At 48.9% G+C, this 25,741-nt stretch overlaps 1 protein-coding gene across 1 annotated transcript; it reads right to left on the bottom strand.

Moving 5' to 3' along the window:
* Positions 1 to 25,735, bottom strand: LOC103249724 (nucleolar GTP-binding protein 1). The gene is made up of 18 exons (XM_021707673.1): positions 25,674 to 25,735; positions 22,663 to 22,833; positions 19,549 to 19,652; positions 19,334 to 19,470; positions 17,246 to 17,346; positions 14,826 to 14,918; positions 13,754 to 13,945; positions 13,609 to 13,674; positions 9,918 to 10,007; positions 9,064 to 9,174; positions 6,831 to 6,909; positions 6,687 to 6,692; positions 6,371 to 6,415; positions 5,891 to 5,991; positions 4,374 to 4,571; positions 3,115 to 3,180; positions 1,251 to 1,394; positions 1 to 153 (listed from the first exon to the last, which is right to left on the bottom strand). Exons 1-18 carry the CDS (start codon positions 25,719 to 25,721, stop codon positions 1 to 3), a joined length of 1,905 nt encoding a protein of 634 aa, XP_021563348.1. The 5' UTR covers positions 25,722 to 25,735.
* Between the last annotated feature and the right edge of the window lie 6 nt (positions 25,736 to 25,741).

The raw sequence follows: 25,741 nt of genomic DNA, 5'->3' as shown, positions 1-25,741 counted from the left end.
CTACCTCCGGTCCTTCTTGCCGGCTTTCCTCTTTCCAGAGAGCAAGTGCTTGGGCTTCGTGTCAAACACGTGTCTGTCTGCCTCGCCCTTGCGCCCCATGCGATTCATCTTCTTCTGCGCATTCTTCATCATCGTCTTGGCTTTCTTCACCATCTACACAGGAGGAGAAAGCCAAGTACATTAACAAGCGAAAACCCAGCCTCCGCCCTGAGTGTTGATGGCCGGTGGCGGCTTGTCTCCACGGTTCGGCCAGCCTGGTGAAGAGACCCTGAGTCTCGTTCAGGGTGCTCCCTCAGGCCTCCCCGTATCTGCAGAAGCTCGGGAACATTACACAAACTGGGTGAAAACAGTATCTAGGACAGGCTTACACCAGCACGTTTTAAACCCCGAAGGCTGGACCGTACATGTTTTGACTCCCTCTCACACGGACTAAGGACCCAGGCCTGTGGGACAGTACTAGTCACATCTGATTGACAAGTGGCAATGCCACCATGAAAACCCAAATTTCCAGATGGAAATGGCCTGGTGGAAAGAAAAACTCAGGCTCCATAAAGTGGACTGCTTGCCAGCTTACACAGACTTTCAAGATGCTAAAACTAAACATTTTTGTGTTTATAATAGTAACTCAAGGCTGGGTGCAGTGGCTCATGCCTGTAATCCAAGTACTTTGGGAGGCCAAGGTGAGAGGATTGCTTGAGCCCAGGAGTTCGCGGCCAGCCTGGGCAACACAGCAAAACTGAGTCTCTAGGTGTGGTGGCGTTCCCCTGTAGTCCCAGCTACTTGGGAGACTGAGGTGGAAAGACAGCTTGAGCCCAGGAGGTTGGGGATACAGAGAGCTGTGAGGGACAAAATGAGACCCTTACTCAAACAAAAAAAAAAAAGACTCAGGTTGCCAACTTTGGGGGGAAAAATTCCCACAACACGAGGACCAGCAGGATCCCCCGGGGATCCACTCGAACCGTTCCTTCTGGGCTGCTCCTCGGGTGGGCCTGCAGCTGACTGCTGGTGCTACTAGACCACACTTCCGCCCACCGTCCAGAAAAGGAAAGCATCAGGGAACGGTGACCCAGGGCAACTGTCCAGAGGCATCTGCCTGCACCCTGGCTCCAGCCTGCCTCCAAAGGACGCCACGAAGCCAGGAGCGCAGCACACACTGGACCCAGGCCCGAAGCTCCTGTCCCTCCAAACGACAAGGGTGGTGTCTGCCCCAAGCCCTGTGCAGACCCCCAGGGCACATCACCAAGCCTGACCTTGACGTCCCGAAGACCAGAAACGTCCCGCGGAGCTCGGGAGCAACTCCGGCTCCGGGCCACGGAGGAGAGTGGAGCAGAGTCTTCGCGCTTCCTTTTCCGAGTGACACTCCGAGATCGTCTCGCCTGGACTGCATAGTGGGCCTGGAAAGCAGCAGAGAAAGCCTCAGTGCTCGGGGCCCGGCCACAATTCCAGGGCAGTGGCAAACAAGAGGCTGCTCCCACCAGAGGGGAGGACAGTCATCACCCAAGCCGAAGAGCAAGGGTTTCCACTCAGAAGTTGCTCCATGTCACAAGGCTGACTTTCACTCAAACACACTTAGAACTCTCCATTCAAAAATGATCACTGCAGTTTACGTGTCATAAGGGTGATCTCTCCCTCACCCCTCCATGTCAGGGTTACCTAACTGAACATGATGTGACAGCCATCAGACAGAAGCTGAGCCCTGAGGGTCAGCAAAGACAGGCAGAATGCCCATCTGAGAGGGCGGGTCTGTAGCCACACCCCTTATGGCCCAACTCTGCCTCGCGCTGGCCGAGAAAATTCAAGTAAGCCCCTTACCCTTGCTCGTCGTGGCTCTCTGGTCTGCAAAACATGGAGAACACAACTACTGCGAGAGGCAAGCAGGCATTAAGTCCAGCACGTCACAGTCAAATGTCAGAAACTTTATGTATGTTAAAGCGCTCTCCACGCAAGCACACGTGAAGCAAAAAGGCACTTCTGTACCCTGCCAATTAAATCCACACTGTTCTAACCCTCTTGGGAGGAAACTGCAAGACATTGCAGTCCTCCTGAGTTTGGTAATCCCACTTCTGGGAATCTATTTTGAGAAAATAACCCAGAACAGGAAAAGGTTCTTTTACACAAAGACATATAGGCTCCAGCATAATTCGTAACAGCAGAAAGTCAGAGTCCTACTAGACATCAGCAATGCCTCTCATCTGTGAGCTTCCGGAAGAGTTTTGATCTGTTTAGAGCCTAAAATCCACTCGTCTTGAGATTCAATAACACCTCATTTATTTGGTAACTCAACCGAAGCGAGTCAGAGTACCAAAGTCACTTGTGCCGGACATCCAAAACTGTATCTGCTTTATCTATCCCCTTTGACATTCAAGTGCAATTTACATTTTCCCCTGAGGTTAATTCTTTTCTGTTTCTCACACATCATCTTAAATTCTTTAAGGCGATAGCAAATGAATGAATTTTTAATCTGCAAACAATTCAAAAGGTCTACTAAAATAAAGGAATTAAATTTTGTCGCACAATTAAAACTGTGACTAGTTTACCCTAAGATTAAAGGAAGAACCAGAAATATAAAAAAGTGAATAAAAAGGTATCTCTCACAGTTCAGCCTACTTAATTTTTGTGTGATATAATGACAGTAATTATTCTCTCATTTTCAGAACTTCCAAATTTTCAATTCATAAAAATGGAAGATAACACGTACACAGACAACAAGGACAGATGTCAAAAGCAAAGCCACTGGGGTCATCTTGCACGACTGATATTGATCAAATAGGGACGTTAAGTAACACACAGCACACCAGCCCACTCTCAGGGAGGAGCTGAGAGGAAGGACGACGGTGCATGCAAGGCTGTCCACAGCTCTTCCCAAAGGCGAGCGTGCAAACACCCCGACCCACTTCCTGAGAGAAAATCGGGGCAGAGGGGCTGGCGCACTGAACTGTCAACCCATCACTTCACACCAGAAGCTGTACAGTAGGTTTCCTCCGGAGAAACACTGCACGTTCTCATTTCTTTCTGCTGTGATTTCCCGCAGGATTCCAAGTCCCTGGTTTTCTCGAGAACAAAGCTGTGCCCAACCACATTAGGTCAACACCCTACCTGTCCCTACACACTCACATCGTCGTTACTGTCCATGTCAACACCAAGGCTCCGCATCTCATGCTCTAAAACTGTCCGCTGGACCTGAGAAAGGAAAAAAGATATTTGCTTGATGAAATTAGTTTGATGGTGTTAAAAAGAAGTTCAAGGGAAAATACCATACCCTTGACAATAATCTATGGTACACTTATTTTAGAAGTTGTCATTTTTGGGGCATGGGGGCCAGCAAAAAAAAAAAAGGAGTCAATTTTATTTTATTTTATTTTATTCATTTATTTTTTTTTTTTGAGTTGGAGTCTCACTCCGTCGCCCAGACTGGAGTGCAGTGGCCGGGAGCAGTGACCGCAGCCTCGACCTGCTGGGCTCCAGAGATCCTTCCGCCTCAGCCTTCCAAGTAGCAGGAACTACAGGTGCGCGCTACCACGCCCGGCTGATTTTGATTTTTATTGTAGAGATGAGGTCTCGCCAAGTTGCCCAGGCGGGTCTTGAACCCGCGGGCTCAGACAATTCACTCACCTCAGCCTCCCAAGGCACAGGATTACAGGCTGAGCCACCGAGCCTGGCAGGAGTCAATTTCAATGGGCTCACTTTCAGCATTTTGAACAATTAAATCTCATGAAAACACACTTTCTGAGCAACTGCGATGCCTAAGACACGATGTAACCTATTTCACTCCGTACCATGACCCAGGGGATGAAAGTAATCTCTCACTTTCCGCCACTTCCTGTGGTCTGGGGCGGGAAATAACAGGACCCCGATGTGGCCGCAGGGGTGAGCGTGTGGCCTGCCGCCTAGACAAGAACAAGGAGTAGGGGAGTATGATGCCCCAAGACAGACGGAACTAGAAGTGGGATGAATTCCGACCGCCTCTGACCCACACACCCAGCAGCTGCAGGAGCTGATGAACTGCCTTTTGGGTATGTCAGGCTGGATTAGGTTTCGGTACTTGCAAGAGTCCTGATTAATGTAAAGAAAACAGTAAGAAAGCACTAATCGGCAGCTTTAAATGTGTATGTGTCCCAAGTTACAATTTTAGTTTGTACAACCGCAACATGACGGGTATATAGCAGTGCGAAACCTGAAGTTGACAGCCACCAAGAACAGGCACAACAGTCAGAAAGAAAAGACCAAGACTTGATCTTGCGAGTCAACATACACTAACAAAGGTGCAACTGTATGGCCACAAATGGGTCGAGAAGTTGTGTTTAGTGATGATGACACAGAACCCAGTTTGCAAGAGACAGGCCGTCCTCTCTGGAGACACACACAGAACTTGCCTTTTTAGCAGTTCGAGGCATCCTGGGTCCCTGTGTATTTTTTTCTTTGGATTCCAGAATTTTCAGCTTCTTTTTTTCTCTAATTTGCTTTGCCAGCTGCCGGATCTCCACCATCTCCTCATCTTCACTTTCAGATTCACTGTCATACTCGCCAGCAGCTGCTCTTAGCTCTTCTTCTTTTTCTAACTCCTCCAGTTTCTTTAAAAAAAAAAGAAGCACTGCAGTTAAAGAAAATGAACAACAAAAAACCCTCAAGTCGAGTGTGGTGGTGCGTGTTCAGGAGTTGTGAACCCAGCCTCTGAGGATGCAACCACCTGGTTCACTGCACCTGGCCCTATCTGTGTGCCAAGCTTGTCTCCCAGGAAGCAGGTCGAGCAGAGACGCAAGGATAACAGGTCGGAAACTGTTCTGTGCCAATTAATTCAAGGATAGGAAGTACAGGGACCACCGTCTCATCCCCGATGCTCCCAGGAGATACAAGAAACAAACTCGGTTCTGAGAGGCTGAAGTCGACCCATCACTTCAAACCAGACCGGTGCAGTAAGTCTCCTCCAGAGAAACACGGAAAGTTCTTGGTTCCTTCTGCTGCGATTCCACGCCACAGTCCAGTACCAACTGAGACGTAACTCATTGGCGAGCGAGTCAGTACCAAAAAACTAAACATTTAAAATACGCCCCTGCAGATCACACCCTAACAAATCCACCCGGGCAGGAACGCACCAGGCAGATGTGCAGAGCATAGCGGGGGTGACGCTGGGGGCAGGGCCACTCCTGCGATCACCTGCTTTGTGAGGCCCAGAGGCTGGGAAAGCAGCTGAGAGGCCAAGGAAGGGGCCCCGTGGTTCACACGCCTGGGAGGGTAGGTGACAGAACAGAAGGCGGAGGCCAGGAGGGGAGGGCTGGCTGATGAGGCCAGGGATGTGCACAAGTGGGACCGCAGCAGAGGCAGGGAGGCTGACACAGAGGCCACGCCACAGGCCCCCAAGTGGGTCAAGGCACCCTCCAGCTCAACCTCCAGAGCAGAGAAGGGTGTCGGAGAGCGGGGTGAGGAGCTCAGCGACACAAGGCTGAAACGGGAGTCGAGGCAGGCACTCGGGAGCTGAGTGGAAACACAAGGCCATGCAGGCAGCAGCTATCTAACACAGCATTTTCTCAAAAAGTTTGACTCAGGAGAGAAAATGGAAGGCACGGGGTTTGGGTAAGTTTCTGTCTTTTAAAAAGACAAGAGAATGTGTGGACATTGACATGCCACAAAAAAGCAAGCAGGCCGGGAAGTGAGGTAGGAGGAGGAAGATGTTCCGATAGAACGGAGCTCCTGGAAGAAGGGGTGGGAGCCCGGAGAGCCGCCGGGCCAAGCGGCTGGTCCTGCCTGCCGGGGCTGCGGGGGTGGGGAGAGCCGCCAAGGAGGCAGTGTCGGGTGGAGGGCAGGACGCGGGGGGAGCATGAAGGGGGCAGCGCAGGTGAGCCAGAGCCGCGGATCCACCCAACAGCAGCAGTGTTAAAAAAGCGACACAAACCTTCATGATGGCTGGGTCAATATAATCCGCTATATTATGCCCTTCCCAGATCTCCGGAATTATATCATGTTTTTCTGATGAATTCATTAAATCCCAGTACTCTAAAATTCAAAAAAGTCACATTTACAGCAGTTTTTAATATCTTCCAGTACTATGTGCCCCAAATAGTATAACTTACACCAAGTCTACAGAGGGCACACAGCACTTACATTCAACCTAAGCTTTCACTGACATCAAGCTCCTTTAACATTTCAACATGCTGTGAAAGCTACAGAAACAACCTGCTGATCCCAAAACAACAGACAACTACTGGAAGGAAGAACTCTCGGAGCCCTATCAACATGCAACTTTTAATCTTCAGGAAATTAAAAGTTGACAAACTCGCCAGAAGACGTTTACTCCTCAAGACCTTCCCCCTTTTATGAAATACTTTCATGTGCAACTGGTATTTTAAAATAATGATTACACTCCAGTCCTTACTTTGAAGATCCAAAATATAATCATCTCCCATTTCCAGCTCCAGATCTCGTTCCTGCAATGAAGAAAGAAACGTCGTCAGCTTCGTTTCACCTTTCAGGTCCACAAACACTTTGCTACCTCCTCGTGGGAAGCAAGTCCCCAATCCCGACGGTCCTTGTGGGGAATGAGAATTCCCTGGGGGAGAGCGGTGCCATGTCATCCCCATAGGCTCCCCTCTCCTGCTGGGGCAGCTGCTGTGACATCACCCCTTGGGGCTCTTCCCTGCTGGGACAGCTGCCACTGATCTATCCTCCTCTTTTTCCTCCTTCACTGTCACCTTTCTCTGAGGAACAGTGCCGTCTGAGCAGGCCTTCTGTTGGGGATGCACCGTTGTGCAGGGTGCCCGCCAGGGCCAGTCCTGCCTGGTACCCCAGCCTTCATGTCCCAACCCAGAGTGCCGGGGAGAGCTGTGGGGACGAACCTTTTTTCTTCTTGGGCTCCCCAGTGTCCATTCTCTTCTTGCGTGCTACCACTCCTTCGGGGATGAACGGGGGCCTCTCCTGGGAAGGTAGTATTGGAAAGACTTACATAAAATGGCTGCTGAACGAGAGGAAACTTAAAAACAAAAAACCTAGAAGCACAGTATCTATCTCCAAGGGAAATTAGAAACCAGTGTTGCTCTGGAGGAGAGGAGCAGGTTTCAGGACCACTTGGGGCAGGGAGGCCCCCACAAGCCGATTCCAAAATGTATTCAGGAGTGAGAGACCCAAGATGACCGAAAATAATCAAAGAAAGTGATGAGACACAACAGTATGTTAGTGAGCAAAAGAGATTTAGACCCAAACCCAGGTGTGTGTGACAATCTGCTGGAAAGACAAGCACGCGCCACTCAGCTCTAGGATGGAGGCCCACCCTCGCAGAGCTGGGTGTCCCCCTCCACCCCACAACAAAACAAACTCAAGACACAGTAAAGAGTACCCAAAAAGATGCAAATTTTTAAAAATGAAAGTACTGAAGAAAGACATTTTTTAAAAGTTTTTGGAATGGACAGTAGTCTTTCTATGCATGACACAAACCCAACAGACAGAAAGAAAATATTAATACATGTTAATAATATAAAAATGAACAATTTTTTTGAAGTTAAAAAAACCCCAAAACCCAAAAGACGTAACAAGAGGAAAAAAAAATTACAGGATGTAGGACAAGAATCCGATCTTAGTATAAAAATTATAAATCGGTCAGGCTCGGTGGCTCAGCCTGTAATCCCAGCACTTTGGGAGGCCGAGGCGAGTGGACTGCCTGGGTTTGCGGGTTCGAGACCAGCCTAGGCAACTTGGCAAGACCTCATTTGTACAATAAAATAAAAAATAGCCGGGCATGGTAGCACATATCTGTGGTTCTGGCTACTTGGAAGGCTGAGGCCAAAGGCTCGTCGGAACCCAGCAGGTCGACCCTGGGGCGGCCATGAGTGTGCATGCTACTGCACTCCAGCCTGGGTGAAGGAGTGAGATTCCAACTCAGAAAAAAAAAAATTTACAAATCAATGAGAAAAAGGTAAACAACCTGAAAAGGTCAATAAGCACATAAAGCGCTCAACTGCACCAGTTATTAAAGAAACACCACAATAAAACCATCTTTATGCTATGAGACAGAGCTGACGCCCAGCTAGGCTGATGACTCAGGGAAGTCTGTTGGAACGGAGACCAGGAAGGTGCCTGTAGAGACTCAAGGCCATACACGACACTCACAACAAACACCCACGAGAAGACACTAAGACACTCGCTTAAGGACATGCACCCCAGTGCTGCTTGTAAAAGCAAGGACATGAAAAAAATGTTTTGTTTTAGATTAGAGAATATAGTTTATTTAAAAACTATATTCTCTAGATACTAGAAACTAGATTAGAGAATATAGTTTACTTAAATTAGAGAGCGAGAGCAAGAGCGAGAGAGAAACTGATTCACCTCCCCAAGGTGGGGGAGGGGGCCAAAGCCAGGAAGCATGGCGACAGCCATTGCTCAAAGAGCACGTGGCCACACCAGAGTCTAGCGAGGTAATGGCCGGACATGAAAAATTTAAAGACTATAGCTGGCACAGTAGCTCATGACTGCAATCTCAGCACTCTTGAGGAGCCAAGGCAAAAGGACGGCCTGAACCCACAGGTTCGAGACCAGCCTGGGCTACATGGCGAGATCTCATCTCCACAATATAAAAAAATTAGCCAGGTGTGGTGACACATGCCTGTGGTTCCAGCTACTTGGAAGGCTAAGGTGGAAGGATCAATGGAGTCCAACAGGTCAAGGTTGTGGTGGCCATGAGCATGCCACTGCACTCTAGCCTGGGCAACAGAGTGAGACTCCTACTCAAAAAAAGAGAAAAACTTAAAGACGATAACTGACTTCCAATTATGGTTAAAAAACTTAAAAAAAAGAAAGGCTTCGATGTCATTTCTGGCAGGATAAACAAGCCTGAGGGCAGCAGTTGCCTCAGGCAGGGAGAGAGGCAGGTCCCAACGGCGCTCTGTTCCTGCCTCCTTCCCAGTTCTTCAGCACACACAGTGTAACTCTACTGAGGAGACCCCGAAGCCCACCGTGGAAACCACCATGTCCACGTGAACCTGGATCACAGCCCCGGAAGAGGTGCGTGGACGGCATCTACTGAGACTGCCCCAGCCGCACAGCAGCTGGTGTCAAAGATGCCCGAGGCCACCTTACCTTATCGTCCCTCTTGTTTGGGACAGCCAGGTGCAGTCTGTTCAGCACCTCGTTCACTTTATTTCCCCTCATTTTCGTTTCCACTCGATGAGCCAAAAGCCTATCGCAAGCCTAGCACAGTGAAGCAGAGGGCACAGTCACAGAGACGTCCCACAATCCCTCCTGCTGCATGTCCCCGGAAGGACCCAGAACCAGGGCCGCCCTCACTGACGTGTCATGCTGAACGTCCCAAGTATCTCCCTCAGTAGGTAATCAACATGGCAGACAGACTCTCTGAGGCCGACCCCGAAATCGCCCTGGGAAGGTTCTCCTTCTGCACACCGGGCCTCCTCACACTGCAGGGACCCTCTGCGCAGATGCATGGTCCCCTCCAAAGGCCCTTCCCGAGCTCGCTGCAACGCTACCCTCAGGACGCGAACTGGAGCCGGGCACCCACGTCCAGCGGCGGGGTCGAGGGGTCTTTGTATTTCAGGTAGAAACACCGTCATGAAGGAGAATGTCATCAGGACGGCTTGGAGTCTAACAGGAACACCTTTCCACGCGGTTCCTGCTTTTCAAACCCTTTTCCCCTTCTACTTTGCAGCAACTACTTCCCACTGTAGTTGCCGCAGGAACAGTAGAGGGGCAAAAGACACCGCAGTAGGGTGGAAGTGCCAAGTACCCCTCTAAACCCCACCATTCGCCTGGGTGGGTCCCTGAGGGGGTTTCAGCCCATCCTGTGCTCCAGTGCACCACCGTGTCTGGCTGTGGGTGCTCCACATGCTCATAACACCTATTTTCCCCTGACAACTGACTTTTATAAAACAAGAGAAAGACAGGAAAAAGACTGATACCTTATCAAAGGAAGAACTGACCTCTGTTTTTACTTGAATGACACCTTCCTCAGTCAGGGTGCTGGTTTCTATTACAGGGAATCCTTCAGCCTGCAAATCTATAAATATTTTCTGGGAATACAAAGGAAAAATGCAATGCATTACTGATTTCCAGTGCCCTAAGAACTGCACTATTTGCAAATGGAGGTTGCAAATGCGAACTGATCAATATCTGTGGTTTCATCTTAACTCCCAAAGAACAGCCACCTCCTTAATTCTTCTGTGATTAAGAAAATACAGCCGGGTGCAGTGGCTCATGCCTGTAATCCTGGGACAAGGCAGAGGTGAGAGGATTACCTGAGCTCAGGGGTTTGAGACCAACGTGAACAACACGGTGAGACCTCGTCCCTATAATAAATCAAAAAATCAGCCGGACATGGAGGTGCATGCCTGTGGATCCAGCTACTTGGAAGGCTGAGGAGAAGGATCACCTGAGTCCAGCAGATCAAGGCTGTGGTGGCCGTAAGCTTGCCACTGTCCTCCAGCCTGGGCGACAGAGACTCTGACTCAAAAAAAAAATGTACAAATGGGTGAGAGTGGTGTCAGCACCATGGCTAACTAGAAGCCCCCCGGGTTCATCCCCCCTCACAAAGACAGTCAAACAGCAAATGGACAACTATGAACTGACAGAAGCAGCTGAGGGAATGCCAGAGTGCATCAGAAGAGCCAAATGTGAGATGGCCACAAAGCCAAAAAAAAGGCACTGGGCCCTCCCTCATCTCACTGACCACTGGGTCCTGCCCCTAAAGGGTAGAATCTCAGCTACAACCTGGGCCCTGGGCCTGAGCAGCTAAGGGATGCCTCAAAGTCACAGATCCTGGAGCTGTGGACTAGCTACATTCAACCCTGCAACAGAGAGTGAACCCGTACCCCACTGCTCAGGTTCCACAATAGGTCCATGGGACTCCGAGCCTAGGACCCTGGTCCCACAGCGGCTCCAAGATCCTGCACCTGGAGTCCAGGACCACTGCAGCTCCTACACGCCTGCACCACTGCGGGGTCCCACCTGCACCACTGCCGCCAGAGACTTCCAGGGCTGAGGCCACAGAGGCATGCACAGCGACTGCTGATGTTTACTGCAGCCGAAGAAGCTGCACAGAGACCACATTACCGCTCCTATCCAGAGAGTCACTACGCCCTCCCCAAATGACACCATAAAGCCCAACGGCAGGAGAAAACCTTTCTCTACAAGAGCCACTCTAGGAAGGCCGGAAGAGGCAACTGCTCTACTAGGTGCACAGACATCAACCCAAGGACACAGGAAACATGGAAAAGCAAGGAAATAAGACACCAAAGAACATCGTAATTGTCAAGTAACAGACCCCAATGAAAAGGAACAGACCCCAATGATAAATTACCAGGAAAAAATTCAAAATGATGACTTTTTAAAAGGAAACACACTGAGATATAACAAAAACAGACAATTAAATAAAATTAGGAAAACAAAAGAACCAATCAGAAATCCCGCAGCTGAGAATCCAGGGAATGAGATAAAAATACAACCGAGCACTTCAACATTAGATTTGATCCAGCAGAAGAAAAATACCACTGTTCTTGATGACAGGTTCTTGAAATCACTCAGGGGAAAAATAAGTAAGAATGAAAGAGAATGAAAAGAGCCTACAAGACTTACTCAGTACCATTAGGTGAACAGACATTGGGGCGTTCCAGAAGGAATAGAGAAGGGAAAAGGTGCAGAAAATCTATTTAATAAAATAACAGCTGAAAACATCCCAAGTATGGAGAAAGATATGGACATCCAGAACCAGAAAGCTCAGAGATGACCAAATAAAGTCAACCCAAAAAGGTCTTCCCTGAGGCACATTATAGTCAAACTGGCAAAAAGAAAAGCTGCCAGCCAAATGTACCATACCCAGCAAAGCTATCCTTCAAAAATTAGGAAGAAATAAAGTCTTCGCTGGATGTGGTGGTGCACTCTGGGAGGCGGAGGCGAGAGGATTGCCTGAGTCCATGGGTTTGAGACCAGCCTAGGCAACATGGTGATAGCTCGTCTCTACGATAAATCAAAAAATGAGCCGGGTGTGGTGGTATGCACTTGTAGTTCCAGCTACTCAAGAGGCTGAGGTGGAAGGATCGCCTGAGCCCAGCAGGTCGAGGCTACAGTGACCATCAGCCTATCATTGCACTCTAGTCTGGGCAACAGAGTGAGACTCCTACTCAAAAAAAGAGAAAATCTTTCCTAGAAAAGCAAAAACTGAGGTAATTCAGCGCCACTTTGAAGAAATGCTCAAGAAAGTCTTACATCGGAAGTGAAAAGACAACAAACACTATGATGAAAAAGTATAAAACTCATCAGTAGAGCAGATATATAATGGAGAAACAGAAAAGAATCAAACCATATCACTGCAGAAGGCCACCAAGCTGCAATGAAAAATAAAAAGGCAAAGAATATCTAAAACAACTGGAAAAAGTTAGCAATATGACAAGAGTAAGCCCTCATCTATTAGTAATAACCTTGGACATCAAACAGATTAAATCCCACCTAAAATACAGACCAGTTGATTGGATTAAGAAACATGACCCAACTACACGTTGCCTAAAAGGAATTCACTTCAGCTATAAACACACACAGGCTGAAAGCAAATACTTGGGAAAATAGATTCCACACAATTAGAAACCAAACGTGAGCAGGAATAGCTACACTTCGATAAAACAGACTTCCAGTCAAAGACAGTAAACAGAGACAAAGAAGGTCACTCTGTCTTGAGAAAGGGATCAGTAATGCTAGAGGACTTCAATACCCTACTCTCCACATTGGCTAGAACATCGAGACAGAAAACCAACGTACGTAGGACTGAAGTGCATTGCAGACCAAATGGACCTAACAGACATCAACAGAACATTTCTTCCAGCAACTGCAGACAAGACATCCTTCTCCCCAGCGCATGAAACACTCCACAGGGCAGACCACATCTCAGGCCACAAAATCAATCTTAGCCAATTTTAAAAAAGTGAAATCATATCAAGTATCTTTTCTGACCACAACAGAATAAAGCTCTAAAAATCACTAACGAGGAATTTTCAAAACTGTACAAATACATGGAAATTAGAAACAGGCTTCTGAATGACCAACAGGTCACTAAAGAACTCAAGAAGGAAACAGAGAAGGCAAAAGTGATGCCGATGCTACCGGCCCAGGACCCCGACTGCAAACCACCACACCCTGCACGCTTCTCAGCGCACTCGTCAAGGGAGGGATGCAGTTTCTGTTCCCTCGAAAAGTGATGCCCAGCAATGCTGCCTGCCTCCTGGAAAGCGACAGCAGTCACTGCTCCCTCATGGTTCCAGAAAGCCCACGTTACGTGCGCTTACCGATCCTTGTTCTCCTTCACCCAGTCACCAACTGCCCAAACTCATTTAGCCACATAACCTCTTCATGAAGTGACATGCATGGGCACCCATCTTGAACAGTCCTTTCTTACATAATCACCTCTTTTAGATGTTTCCACACACTCAACAGAGTAGTATTAGGAAACCTATGTTTTAGTTTGCCTTAGGTTTTTACAATGTCATGCCACTGAACAACTTAGGATATTATCTCAACTTAAAGAAAATACTGGACTAGTATAGCTAGAATTCTTCTTAGTGTTGGCTGTCTGAGAGAAATCAGAATTGGTAAGCAAGGAATATTCAAAACATTAGGGTGACTTACCTGATCATCTTCAGAAAGTTCAGCTATTCTCTTCACATCACATTTGTTGGCTACAACTATAAGAGGCTAGACAAGGAAGAAAAATAATGACATTATGACTTTCACACTGCAGGATGTAAAGGAAAATGTGAGTTATCACACTTACCTTGTTGATGAAGAGAGGCCTGATGTTCTGGAAGAGCTCTAGCTGCTCCTTCAGCCCATGACCACACTGCTCAGACAAATCCATCACGTACAGAACCGCAGCGCGCAGGTGGGCCAGCGCGGTGATGGCCTGCATCTCGATAGTGTTCCGATCCTCCAAAGGGTGATCCAGAATCCCCGGAGTGTCGACAACCTAATGTCCAGACCTCGTCACGAAAAGCACGCTCACAGGCTTCTCATCCAACACATCCCAGAAGTCACTCACACGTGCCCAACCAAACAAACCAGACCGCTGAAATGCGGGCCCCCAACTGAATATAACAAAAGCAGCGAGAACAGTACATACTCTTCAAACACTAAAAAGGGGGGAGGATCTCTGCAAGGCTCAACGAAGCATTAGCCGATGACCTGGAGAGAAATGGCTCCTCTTTTCGTTAGCGACACCACGAACTCTGACAACTGGGATTGCCGGAAACCCTCCCATGCTTAGGAACTACTTTCTTCGCCATCTATAAAACTAGACTGTAGAAACAGATTGTTCTATGCTTTTATTAGTAAAAATGCCATTTCTGATGACAGAGTTAAGAACGATACAAAGAGAAGCTCATCTTATGTTCGCATGATGCAGAAAGCCACACTGGCAGCTGGCGGCTGTGCCTGAGACAGGAGACGCCAACGGCACTGGCGCAAGCCCAGGGCTCAGCTGAGTTTTCCTTGTGGTTCTTGGTGACCCCAGAGACTCTATCTTCCCCTCACCCAGGAACTTCCCTGGAGGGTCTGCTCATAGGAGATGCTATACCAAGTGCACTGTGAAATGGACAAAACTGTGGGTCTTTAGAAATCCCCAAAAACCAAACTCCTTTTTTCCCGGTATTGCTATCTTGCCCAGACTGGAGGGCAGTGGCGCAACATGGCTCACGGTAGCCTTGACCTCCTGGCTGAAGGGATCCACCCCTCCTCAGCTTCCCAAGTAGCTGGGACTACAGGTGCGCACCACCACACCTGGCTCAAAATCAAATTCCATCAACCAAAAACCACAACGCTTGTTCTCTGTTTAAAGGCAAGATTCTCACCTGCCACCGCAGATACTTGTAATCCATATGACCCACAAACAGCGACTTGGTCGTGAATGCATAGGGCTGGACATCCACGTCTGCTCTTGTTACCTTAAATAAAACAATAAAAATTTCCACAATTAAACAAGTTCTACGCCTCATTTCCTCTCCACACAAACATGGCATCTACATGGTACCAAGACTCACCTTTAGGAGAATAACACCAGAGACCTCACATGGTGCAACTAGGCGAGGCAGGAGTTACCCGCGTGGATGAATGGCCCGGCGCCCCTCCCCTCAACCATCACGAGGGTGCAGGACACATGTGAGAACGCGGCAGGGGAGGATGGTCCCAGCGCCTCTTCCCTCCCACAGTGCCCGGCAGCGTTCCCGATGCTGATGGAAATATTCAGTCTGCACGATCCACATGGGGCCCCGCAGCTCAGGCTGCCAACAAGCTCTTGACACAGTTCCCTACTGAGGAGTCAATCTTTCATTTTGTTAATTAATTTCAACCACAATTTTATTTATTTGTTTATTTACTTATTATGATGTTTTTGAGTTCAAGTCTCACTCCATCGCCTAGGCTGGAGTGCAGTGGCACACTCACGGCCACCCCAGCATGGACTGCTGGGCTCCAGCAATCCTTCCACCTCAGCCTTCCAAGTAGTTGGAACTACAGGCGTGTGCTACCATACCTGGCTAATTTTTTTTTAATTTATTGCAGAGATGAGGTCTCGCCAAGCTGCCCAGGCTAGTCTCGAACCCCCGGGCTCAGGCAACCCACTCAACTCGGCCTCTCAAAGTGCTAGGATTACAGGCTTGAGGCACCGCACCTGGCCTTATGCTAATTTGAAATGTTTATATTTTGCTTTCGGTTCACTGGACATTTTATTTTATTTATTTTTATTTATTTATTTTTTTTTTTGAGTTGGAGTCTCACTCTGTCGCCCAGACTGGAGTGCAGTGGCCGCTCCCGGCCACCGCAGCCTCGACCTGCTGGGCTCTGGCCATCCTTCCGCCTCAGCCTTCCAAGTAGCCGGAATTACAGGAGCGCGCTACCACGCCCAGCTGATTTTTTTATTTATTGTAGAGATGAGGTCTCGCTGCCCAGGCGGATCTCGAACCAGCGGGCTCAGGCAATCCACTCACCTCAGCCTCCCAAAGGCGCGGGATTACAGGCTGAGCCACCGAGCCCGGCTCACTGGACATTTTAAAAACAAGCTTTACACAACAGATGTAATCCTTTCCCTTGGGTAGTATCCCTAGGCTTCCTGGTTTGTTTTGTTTTTGAGATGGAGTTTCACTGTCCCCATGCTGGAGTGCAGTGGCACACTCACGGCCACCCCAGCATCAACCTGCTAGGCTCTGGTGGGCCTTCCGCCTTAGCCTTCCAAGTAGCCAGAACTACAGGTGCATGCTACCATGCCCAGCTAATTTTTTTTTATTTACCCTAGAGACGAGGTCTTGCCAAGTTGCCTGGGCTGGTCTTGAATCTGCAACCTCAGGCAAATCACTCACCTCAGTCTCCCAAAGTGCTGGGATGACAGGCTGAGCCACCAAGCCCGGCCTCAACCACAGTTTTAAAAGCCACCTAGGACAGAGGCAGCCCATTAGCCCCAGAGCTCAGGTCTGTTGTGGCAGGTTCAAAGTTGACAAATGTTTGAAACATCAGTAAGGACCCTGAAGAGCTGCACTTGTCACCATGTCATGGTAATCTGTGGACAAAATCAAACCTACAAATCTGCTTCAGAGCGAAAGGGCTCTCGGCACTAAGGAAGTTGTAACGTGACAGTTTTCTCAGCAGGCGAGTTGTGGCTGACTGCAAATGCACATACTAATGCTCCTTCTCCTCTTCTCGGATACCCTGAGCTCAGCCAAACTGTCCTCAAGCACTAAATTACCAAGTCTCCTAGGTGTCGCCCTTGAATCCTGATCAACAGGCTCACCCAAGGAAAAGAGACCCGGCAACGCCCCTTACAGCGGGCCACGCGCATCACCAGAAAGGTGACCCAGCAGCCAAGGCAACCAAGCACCCGGAGCCGCGGCAGACAGAAGCCCTGGCTCAGTGAGCGCCATCTGCTTCGGGAGCCCAACGGCCCGGCCACCACCAGGCCGACAGCACAGCAGGAGAGTTCTCTCGTCGCCACAGAGATGTGTTTCTGTGCTTCACAGCCCTCAGAAACGGCAGGACCCACCCCGGAGCCAAAAGTGACGGCTCCTGTGAGAGCAATATACATCTAGGTTCAGACAAGAGTTGCTGAGCTGAGAGGAATCGGGCGGGTCCAGGTGTCGGGTCCTCCTCAGACCAGGGCAATGCTTACGAAGGACACACTCGGCCCAAAATATCATCAAGGCCCCACCCCATGCAGTCAGAATCGTGCAGCCAGTGACTGACGTGCTCAGATGATCTGCTATGCAATAAGAAACAGACCAACCTTATTGATGAAGCTGGACTTCCCAACATTCGGGTACCCACACAAGAGCAGAGTCCTTGTATTTGGATCGATGGTCGGCAAACGAGACAAATGCTGACGCACTACGAAAAGTTCAAATTGAAAAATTAAGAAATTCAAAGTTTAAGATGGCTTGAAATTTTCTTTTCAACTTAGTTACACTCCAGGCCTGTGGTCAGCATAATCTCATCTCAACGTTTTAAATTCAAAAGTGATGCAGAAAGTATAAATTAAGGAAAAAAGAATCAGTGGCAGAGATGAATGGTATCCACATGGTACACACAATAGTATTTCCCTTGACTTCCTAAGGGCAAAGGCAGGGCCACCAACTCATCTGGAAGTGCCAGAAGACCATCGTCAGTGAGACGGCATTAGGAAAACACTATGGTCTGAAGCCTGCGTGCCATGACACTGTGACTGCCGTATGGGCTGTTTCCGTCTAGCTGCCTCATCTGTAACACAGTTCTAGAACGGCACCCACTGGGTGATCAGAAGACCAAACAGATCTGCAGGAAAGCACTTTCCAAGCATCAAAAGGAGAACAAAACTAAACAAGGCAAAATAATTCATAGTTTGAAAATACATGCATGTGAGAAAGCAAGTAATCGTTTCAATGAAATCCTACTGCATTCATTCAGAAATTGTCCTTTAAATTAAACCATTTGCTGGGCACAGCAGGCTCAAGTCTGTAATCCCAGCACTTTGGGAGGCTGAGGCAAGAGGATTGTCTGAGTCCAGGGGTTCAAGACCAGCCTGGGCAACTCGGTGAGACTTCATCTCTACAATAAATAAAACAATTAGCTGGGCTTGGTGGCGTGCACCTGTAGTTCCAGCTACTTAGAGGTAGCTTCTGTTGAGGCAGAAGGATCACCTGGGTCCAGCAGGTCAAGGCTGAGGTGGCCATGAGCGTGCCACTGCACTCCAGCATGGGCGACAGAGTAGAAACTCAAAAAACAAAAAACAGAAAAGCAAATAAATAAAATCATTCAGGCTGGGTGTGTAAGTCCAGCACTTTGGGAGGTGGAGGTAAGAGGATTGCCTGAACCCAGGGTTTCAAGACCAGCCTGGGCACTTGGCAAGACCTTGTCTCTACAATAATCAAAAGTAGCCAGGCATGGTGGTACATGCCTGTAGTTCCAGCTATTTGAAAGGCTGAGGCAGAAGGACCACCTGACTCTAGCAGGTTGAGGCTGCAGTGGCCGTGAGCATGCTAATGCATTCCAGCCTGGGCAACAGAGACTCCAACTCAAAAAAAAAAGTCAACAATGGGCAAAACTATGAGCCACTTTTTATACATTTCAGTACTTTCTCATGATTTTTGTCTATCCCTTGCTTATTCAAAGTGAAAAACCTAAAATTTTTCTTTTTTTTACAATCACATAAGAAAGCATTTATTTGAAGTTTAACACGGAATCATACAAATAATGTGCATAAACACAAATTCACACAGAGTCGTAACACAGACAGCAAAGGACAAAGTGAAAACAAAGAAGACTAGCTGGCAACTATATGCAGTTGGACACAGCTGTGTCTTGCACACTAGGAAGTCCTTTACAAAATAACCACCTCAGATCAACAGAAGACCAATCTCCAACGTCGTCCTGCAAGACGGCCTACTTTTCAGACACCTCCTCCTACTGCCCCCCTCAAGCTGCCTCGCCGGAAGGGCTGCTGGCCGCCTTAGACTGCACATCCCTGTCCATGCCCACAGTTCCCAGGGTGACGCCCAGGGTAATCATGTCCACCATAGCCACTGAAGTTTTGGCCACTCCCATGGGCACTACTGTACTTTCCACATCCCTGACCACAAGAGTTGCCAATCCTTGGTTCCAGTTTGGGCCCTTGGCCTTGCTGCTGCTGCTGGAAAAACATACAACTTCAAAATGTGCTATTAGTTTTAAGCATGATAAGCACCAGGCACTGTTACAGTAGAAATTAGCCTATCAGAGTTTCTTACAGGTCAAACTAGGAAAAATAACTTGCCCCTTCCCCGCCAAGAGAGGGTCCGCAGCAAGGACCCATCACCGAGCAGAACGCACCAGCACCACTGCTGGGACGCACGACACGCACCTTGCTCCAGATACTCCAAGCTCTGCTTCTGCCTCTTGATCACAGTGCACATGCGCCCCAGGGCCGCGCGCTTCAGCTGCTTGCAGCGGTACAGGGAGTCCCCATACTTCATGAGCCGCACGTAGTCTTTGGCAACACTGCAGAGAGAAAGCCAAGGCCCATGTTTGCTCCTTCTTCACAGCCATCTAAGATACTGCAGTAAGAAAGTACCTTACTTGTCCACTAAATTTTTGGCAATATTTATTTGTCCCAGAGCCAGCTTGTAGTGATCCTTATCGTAGAGAATATTCATCAAATCAGCATAGAATGGGTGGATATCCTACAACAGACACAAACAGGCCTGGTCACTTTGGGACATATGTAAACAACATTCCTATACGTGGAGAACAACTCCCCTTTCCTCACTTTCCAGACCTGTAGCATCTCCTCCCCGGTGCCCTCTCCAAGCCAGTGGCCCTGCGATTTAGTCCTCTGAGAAAACAGAAGCCACAGCGGGGAGGCGGGAGCCAAGGGCCACTGCTGCCTGTCCACCTATGTGGTGACCCAGCCAGGGCCACCCCCAGCCCCACAGGCACCCTCTTGCGTTCAGAAACGGAGTGCCAGAAATTCTTCCCTCTGCCTGACCATTCCCACCAGCCTGCAAACAAGCCGTTATTTCCTGATCTTTAAGAAAAAGGTACAACCCCACAGTTCTTTCAACCCCTCGTCTTTGTTCCCAGGAGACAATGTGTCTTTTCTGCCCTCTGTCTCTTGAACCTGCTCACCAGAATGTCCATCGCTCCATCAAAACAGCTCACAAGCACCCCGAGGCCTCCCAAGGGCCAGTCATGACTGAGCCGTACACACTGGACCGCGCCACACCCGCCTCCTCAGACCTGCTCCTCCTAGCTTCCCCATCTCGGGGGCCGGTGCACCACAGTCCAAGGCGCTAAGGCCCTAAACTCAACGCCCTCTCTGTTCCTTTTCTCAGCCCCACGTCCCCCCCATGAGTATGTCCGGCTTGCTCCTGCTCCCAGTGATCCTGAAACCAGCCACTTCTGAATACTGTTACCATGGCCACAGTTATCGAAGTCACCACCGTCTTTCACCCTCACTGGGATGGCTGCTCTGATCTAATATCTCCCGACAGGCCTCGCTTCCTCTAAAAGGTAAGTTTAAAGCCCTCCAAAGGTTTCCTTAAGGACAAAACCCAAAATCCTGCCCAGGTGACTTTGCCCGCCCTGCCCCCCTCCTCCTGTCTTCTGGTCTCTGCTCTCACATGCCTGCACCACGCCCTGGGTCTTGCCCACCCTGCCCCCCTCCTCCTGTCTTCTGATCTCTGCTCTAACATGCCTGCACCACGCCCTGGGTCTCCGTGACACCTGCTGTTTCTTTGTCTATAGGGTCTACTCTCCTCAGGTCTCTGCTGTATCTCCCTGCACAGATACCCACTACTCCTCTTACATGGCTTCAGTGCTCACACCTGACACAACATACATTTTCGCATTTACTATCTTTCCTCCACTGGAATGACAAGTGTTATTTTTTACCACTGCTGTATTTCCAGTGCTTAGAACAATCTCTGACACATAAGTATTCAGTGAACCACAACTTAATCTAACACTCTACTCCAACTGTTTTCAGATAACTAACTCTAGCTTTAAAAACATAATAGAATTAATACATTTGAACTCTCCTACTACTAATGTGAAAAAAACAATACCGAGGATGAAAAAGACAAACGTCTTTAAAAAACCCCACAGAAATCTGGCTAGGCATGGTGGCTCACATCTGTGACCCCAGGGCTTGGAAGGCTAAACCAGAAGGATTGCTTGAGGTCAGGAATTCAAGACTAGCCTGAGAAACATAGTGAGGCCCTGTCTCTACAAAAAAACTTAGCAGCACATGCCTGTAGTCCCAGGTACTTGGGATGCCAAGGCAGGAAGATCACCTGAGCACAGGAGTTTGAGCACTGAGCAATGACCATGCCATTGCACTCCAGTCTGGGCAACAGAGACCCTAACTCAAAACAAAACAAAACAAAAAAACCATAGGATTCTGATACTAAGTAACTAAGTTTACTAAAAATCAAGTGTTTCCCAGGAACAAATTAGTTTAGAATAAACTCTTTTTTTTTGAGTTGGAGTCTCACTCCATCGCCCAGGCTGGAGTGCTGTGGCATGCTCATGGCCTCCCCGGCATCAACCTGCTGGGCTCCAGTGACCCTTCCACCTCAGCCTTCCAAGTAGCCGGAACTACAGATACACACTACCAAACCTGGCTAATTTTTTTTTTTTTTAATTTATTGTAGAGATGAGGTCTCACCAAGTTGCCCAGGCTGCTCTCAAACCTGTGGGCTCAGGCAATCCTCTCACCTCAGTCTCCCAAGTGCTGGGATTACAGGCCTGAGCCACCGCGCTGGGCTGAGTAAACTCATTCTTAATCTCTTTTTTCATTCTCAGATACTCTCTAGTACTTGGTTTTTCCCCAGAAATCATTCATTTATTCAACAATCATCTATTGTGTCAAACCATAGGCAGAGATAACATAATGCCTGCTGCCTTTTATTTTTTAACACGCGTTTTCAAAATAAGCTGCTATTGCTTTTTTAAATACAAAAGAAAATATTGCCATTTAAACCACCTATTCTCTCTGCCTCTACCTACTACAGGCGGGATATGGCAGGTTTAGGCTGTGAGACTGTACTGCGAGCCTCACGTTCTCCACAACGGTAGGTCACCTTGCAACCACGTCACCCAACACGGAGCGTCATGAGGACTTGGTCACAGACTCCGCTACGCAGTTTCTACTCTTGCTTTTCTATAGCTAAAGAAACAGGCAAGCTGCAATATGCAGCAGGAAGGAGTGGGCCCTTCCGGCTTAATGTAGAAGTCACAGCTCCCGGGGATCTCTTCTGGCCAGTAAAGAAATCGGTGGGTGTTGAGCTGGCCATCACCGGCTGCTGAAGCAGCAGACCACCAAGTGGACCTTAAGTCACTAACCCAAGGCTGAGCCCAGAGAAAAAAGCAGCTTTGGAAGGAGGAGGAAAAGTGGAAGCCCAGATAAACCAGCTTCCCAACCCCCAGATTCCAAATGGTTGACCGGCTCCTGCAGGCCCAGGACTCACTCAGCCAGGCGGAAACAGCTCTGGGCTGCCTCAGACGGGGATTGGTAGGGAAAGAAAGAAACCAAGGAATCGGAAAAACCCAGGTTCTGTGCCCACCCTTGCCACTAACTTACCAAGTGATCTTGTTTCCCTTTCTGCCAAATCACCACACCAAACTGGCTAAACATGGATTCTCTGAAAACTGCCATTCACATAACCATACAGGTCCCCCAGAGTCACTTACATCCAATTTGGGGAAATCTGTTAGAATCTGCGAGAGTCTGTCATGATAGTTCTGTTGAGTAAATTTGACTTTTCTCATGTAAAAATGTCTAATGCGATGAATTTGGTAATGTTTATGAATAACTGTTGGAGTCTTTCGCTGAGTCTTTGATAAGGTCAAGTCGATGAAGTCCTGTAATGAAAGAAAATAAGACAAAATTACACCCGAAATGCCTATTTTTCATCGACTTCTTTGAAACCTTCTTAAAACACGAATACCTCACAGTACTACATATTTCAAATTTAAAAAATTTACTCTTTCTAACAAAATATTTTATATACAACTTGCTCATCTTCATCGTTTCTGGCCTTTAAGAACCATCAAGTTTTGGCTGCTAAAATAAAATTTACCTCATACTTTCTCGATGCTATTTTACCTTCCAAATACTTAAGAACCTTTGAAACTTATGTAATCAGAGAACGCAAGTGTAAATTTTAAAAAATAGTGAAGACAAAGAAACAAGCCTGCCATTTTTTTTTAAAGTCAGAGTCTCACTGTCGCCCAGGCTGGAGTGAAGTGGCACGATTATGACCACTGCAGCCCCATCCTGCTGGGCTCAGGTGATCCGTCTGCCTCAGGCTTCCAAGTAGCTGAAAGTACACCTGCCAACACACCAGTTAATTTTTTAAAAATTGATGTTAAAGACGAGGTCTCATCAAGTTGCCCAGCCTGGTCTCAGACCCTTGGACTCAGGCAATCCTCTAGTCTCTGCCTTCCAAAGTGCTGGGATTACAGGCGTGAGCCACCACACCCAGCTAAGCCTGCAATCTCAACATGCATACTTTGGCTTTGAAAGTATGTAAAATAACAGGTAAAACTAAAGTCCAATATATCTAATTTCCTAAGACGATGTAAGGTGCAAACAGTTGGTGCTTCTCTTTAATAAGGACCCATCCCTGGGCTTCCTCAATCCCACATATCTAGCCATGTGTCTAGTCATTTTCTCTTCAACACTTCTACTGATTCAACAATATTGATTACTTCCTGCAAAGAATGATAGGGCTATTCAGGTGCTGAAGATAAAAATAATGAATAAGACATTGTCCCTTTCTTCAAGGAACTCAGGGTCCAGCAACAGAGACAAGTAAACAAGTAGCCACAACACAGTGCAGGTCAAGTCCTGCACTACCAGCAGCGCGAATGGTCTCCCCTCCGGGCCCACGTGAGAGACAAGCAAACAGGTGGCACAACATAATGCAGGTTGAGTCTTGCACTATGAGGGGCGTGGTGCACGGTTTCCCTTCTGGGCCCACCAAGACCCCCTGGACACACTTCTCCACCCAGTGGAGTTTCCGCCCTGAGGGGCCGGCTCAAGAGCTACCTGCCTCTGGAGGTTTCCCCTGCCTCTCTCATCACCACTAGCCATGCACTTCTGTTCTCCCATTCCAGACATTCCTCTGCACAACACTGTTTCTGGCAGTTGTAAGTGCTTCTACTCAGAGTTCACAGGCTGGAACTGGAACTTACGCATTTTTCTAACACAGTCCTGGACACTCAGTTAACAGCTTCTAGAACAAACTAAAGCTCACAATCTTCTGATGTGATTTTTTTTTTACTTCCAATCACCAAGGACGACCACCCCCATCTCTGAACAAGTAAACGCTGTCCTCTAGAATACAAAGCTCACTAAGAGCAGAGATGGAGGGCGGACTGCTACTGTATCCCCGAGTTCTCCAACAAGCCCACTAGTGAACAAAGAGCTTATGATCTAGAACATGCTAACCCAGATAAGCAAAAACTACGTGCAAATTCCTTCAACAAACCTGAGAGATGGTTGAGAAAATGCCACGAGGACCAGAAATGCAAATAAGACACGCTCGCAACACTTGAAAATACTGCAATCTGCCGGGCTCGGTGGCTCAGCCTGTAATCCCGCGCTTTGGGAGGTCGAGGTGAGTGAATTGCCTGACCCCGCGGGTTCGAGACCCGCCTGGGTAACTTGGCGAGACCTCATCTCTACAGTCAATCAAAAAAACCAGCCGGGCGTGGTAGCGCGCGCCAGTAGTTCCGGTTACTTGGAAGGCGAAGGCGGAAGGATCGCCGGAGCCCAGCCGGAGCCCAGCCGGTCGAGGCTGCGGTGGCCGGGAGCGGCCACTGCACGCCAGTCTGAGTGAGAGTGAGAGTCCGACTCAAAAAAAAAAAAAAAGAAAAGAAAAGAAAAGACTGCAATCTAACAAGAGACCTGCCAGAATGATCGTCGGGAAGGGAGGGAAGTGGAACAGGATTCTGCCGCGAAGGTCCGTGTGAGCTCCCACAAAGCCTTCCCAGGCAAGCGCGGCCCGTCGGGGAGACACCCGGGCACAAGTCCCTCTGCAGCGGCCTCCGAGGCCCAAGAAACACGTGTGGCCGCCCAGGCTTTCGCCTGAGTAAGGGCAGCCCTACAAACCAAGCCGAACGCTCGCTGCATAAACACGGCACTTCTTCAAAGTCCTCACACCCGACGCCTTTCAGACTCGCTCTAAAAACTCAGTCCGTCCCGTATGTTTGCAAAGAGCCGCGTTTCCCAAACCCAGCAGTGAAAGAGAACGACTTAAAGACGAAAGTGTCAAGCCAGGAGAGCAACGGAGGGAGGCTTCGTGAGAGGGCCGGAGCTCCGCGAACCCAGAATCCGAAGGCTCATCGCCCGCCGGGGGGCTTCCTCCCCCGCACGCGGGGTCCCGCTCCGCCCAGCCATCTCGTCACCTCCGGGGCTCTCCAGAGAGCCCCCTCTGGGTGGACTCCGGCCACTGGGCGCACCCTGGTGTCTGGGTGGGCCCCAGTTTTGGTGGACACCGGCTTCTGGGTGAATCTCGGCCTGTGGGTGCACCCTGGCCTCTGGTGGACACCGGCCTCGGCGGGGGCTGCTCCCGAGTACCCGGCGAGCAGGCGGGGCCCGCCCCGGGGACAGGCGGGCAGAAGGCGACCCCTCGCCCACGGCTGCAGGCCGGGACCCTTCCCGGCGAGGTCGGAGAGGTCAGCCCGGGGTCGCCTACCTTGGCGCACGGCACCACCGTAATCTTCTTGAAGTTGTAGTGCGCCATGCCGGCAGCGGAGCACGAGG

Source organism: Carlito syrichta, unplaced genomic scaffold (genome assembly GCF_000164805.1).
Source record: "Carlito syrichta isolate Samal-C Ts95f unplaced genomic scaffold, Tarsius_syrichta-2.0.1 Scaffold123365, whole genome shotgun sequence".
Taxonomy (NCBI): domain Eukaryota; kingdom Metazoa; phylum Chordata; class Mammalia; order Primates; family Tarsiidae; genus Carlito; species Carlito syrichta.
The sequence above is the reverse complement of the archived record's forward strand: the minus strand, read 5'-3'. Positions and strand labels throughout refer to the sequence as shown.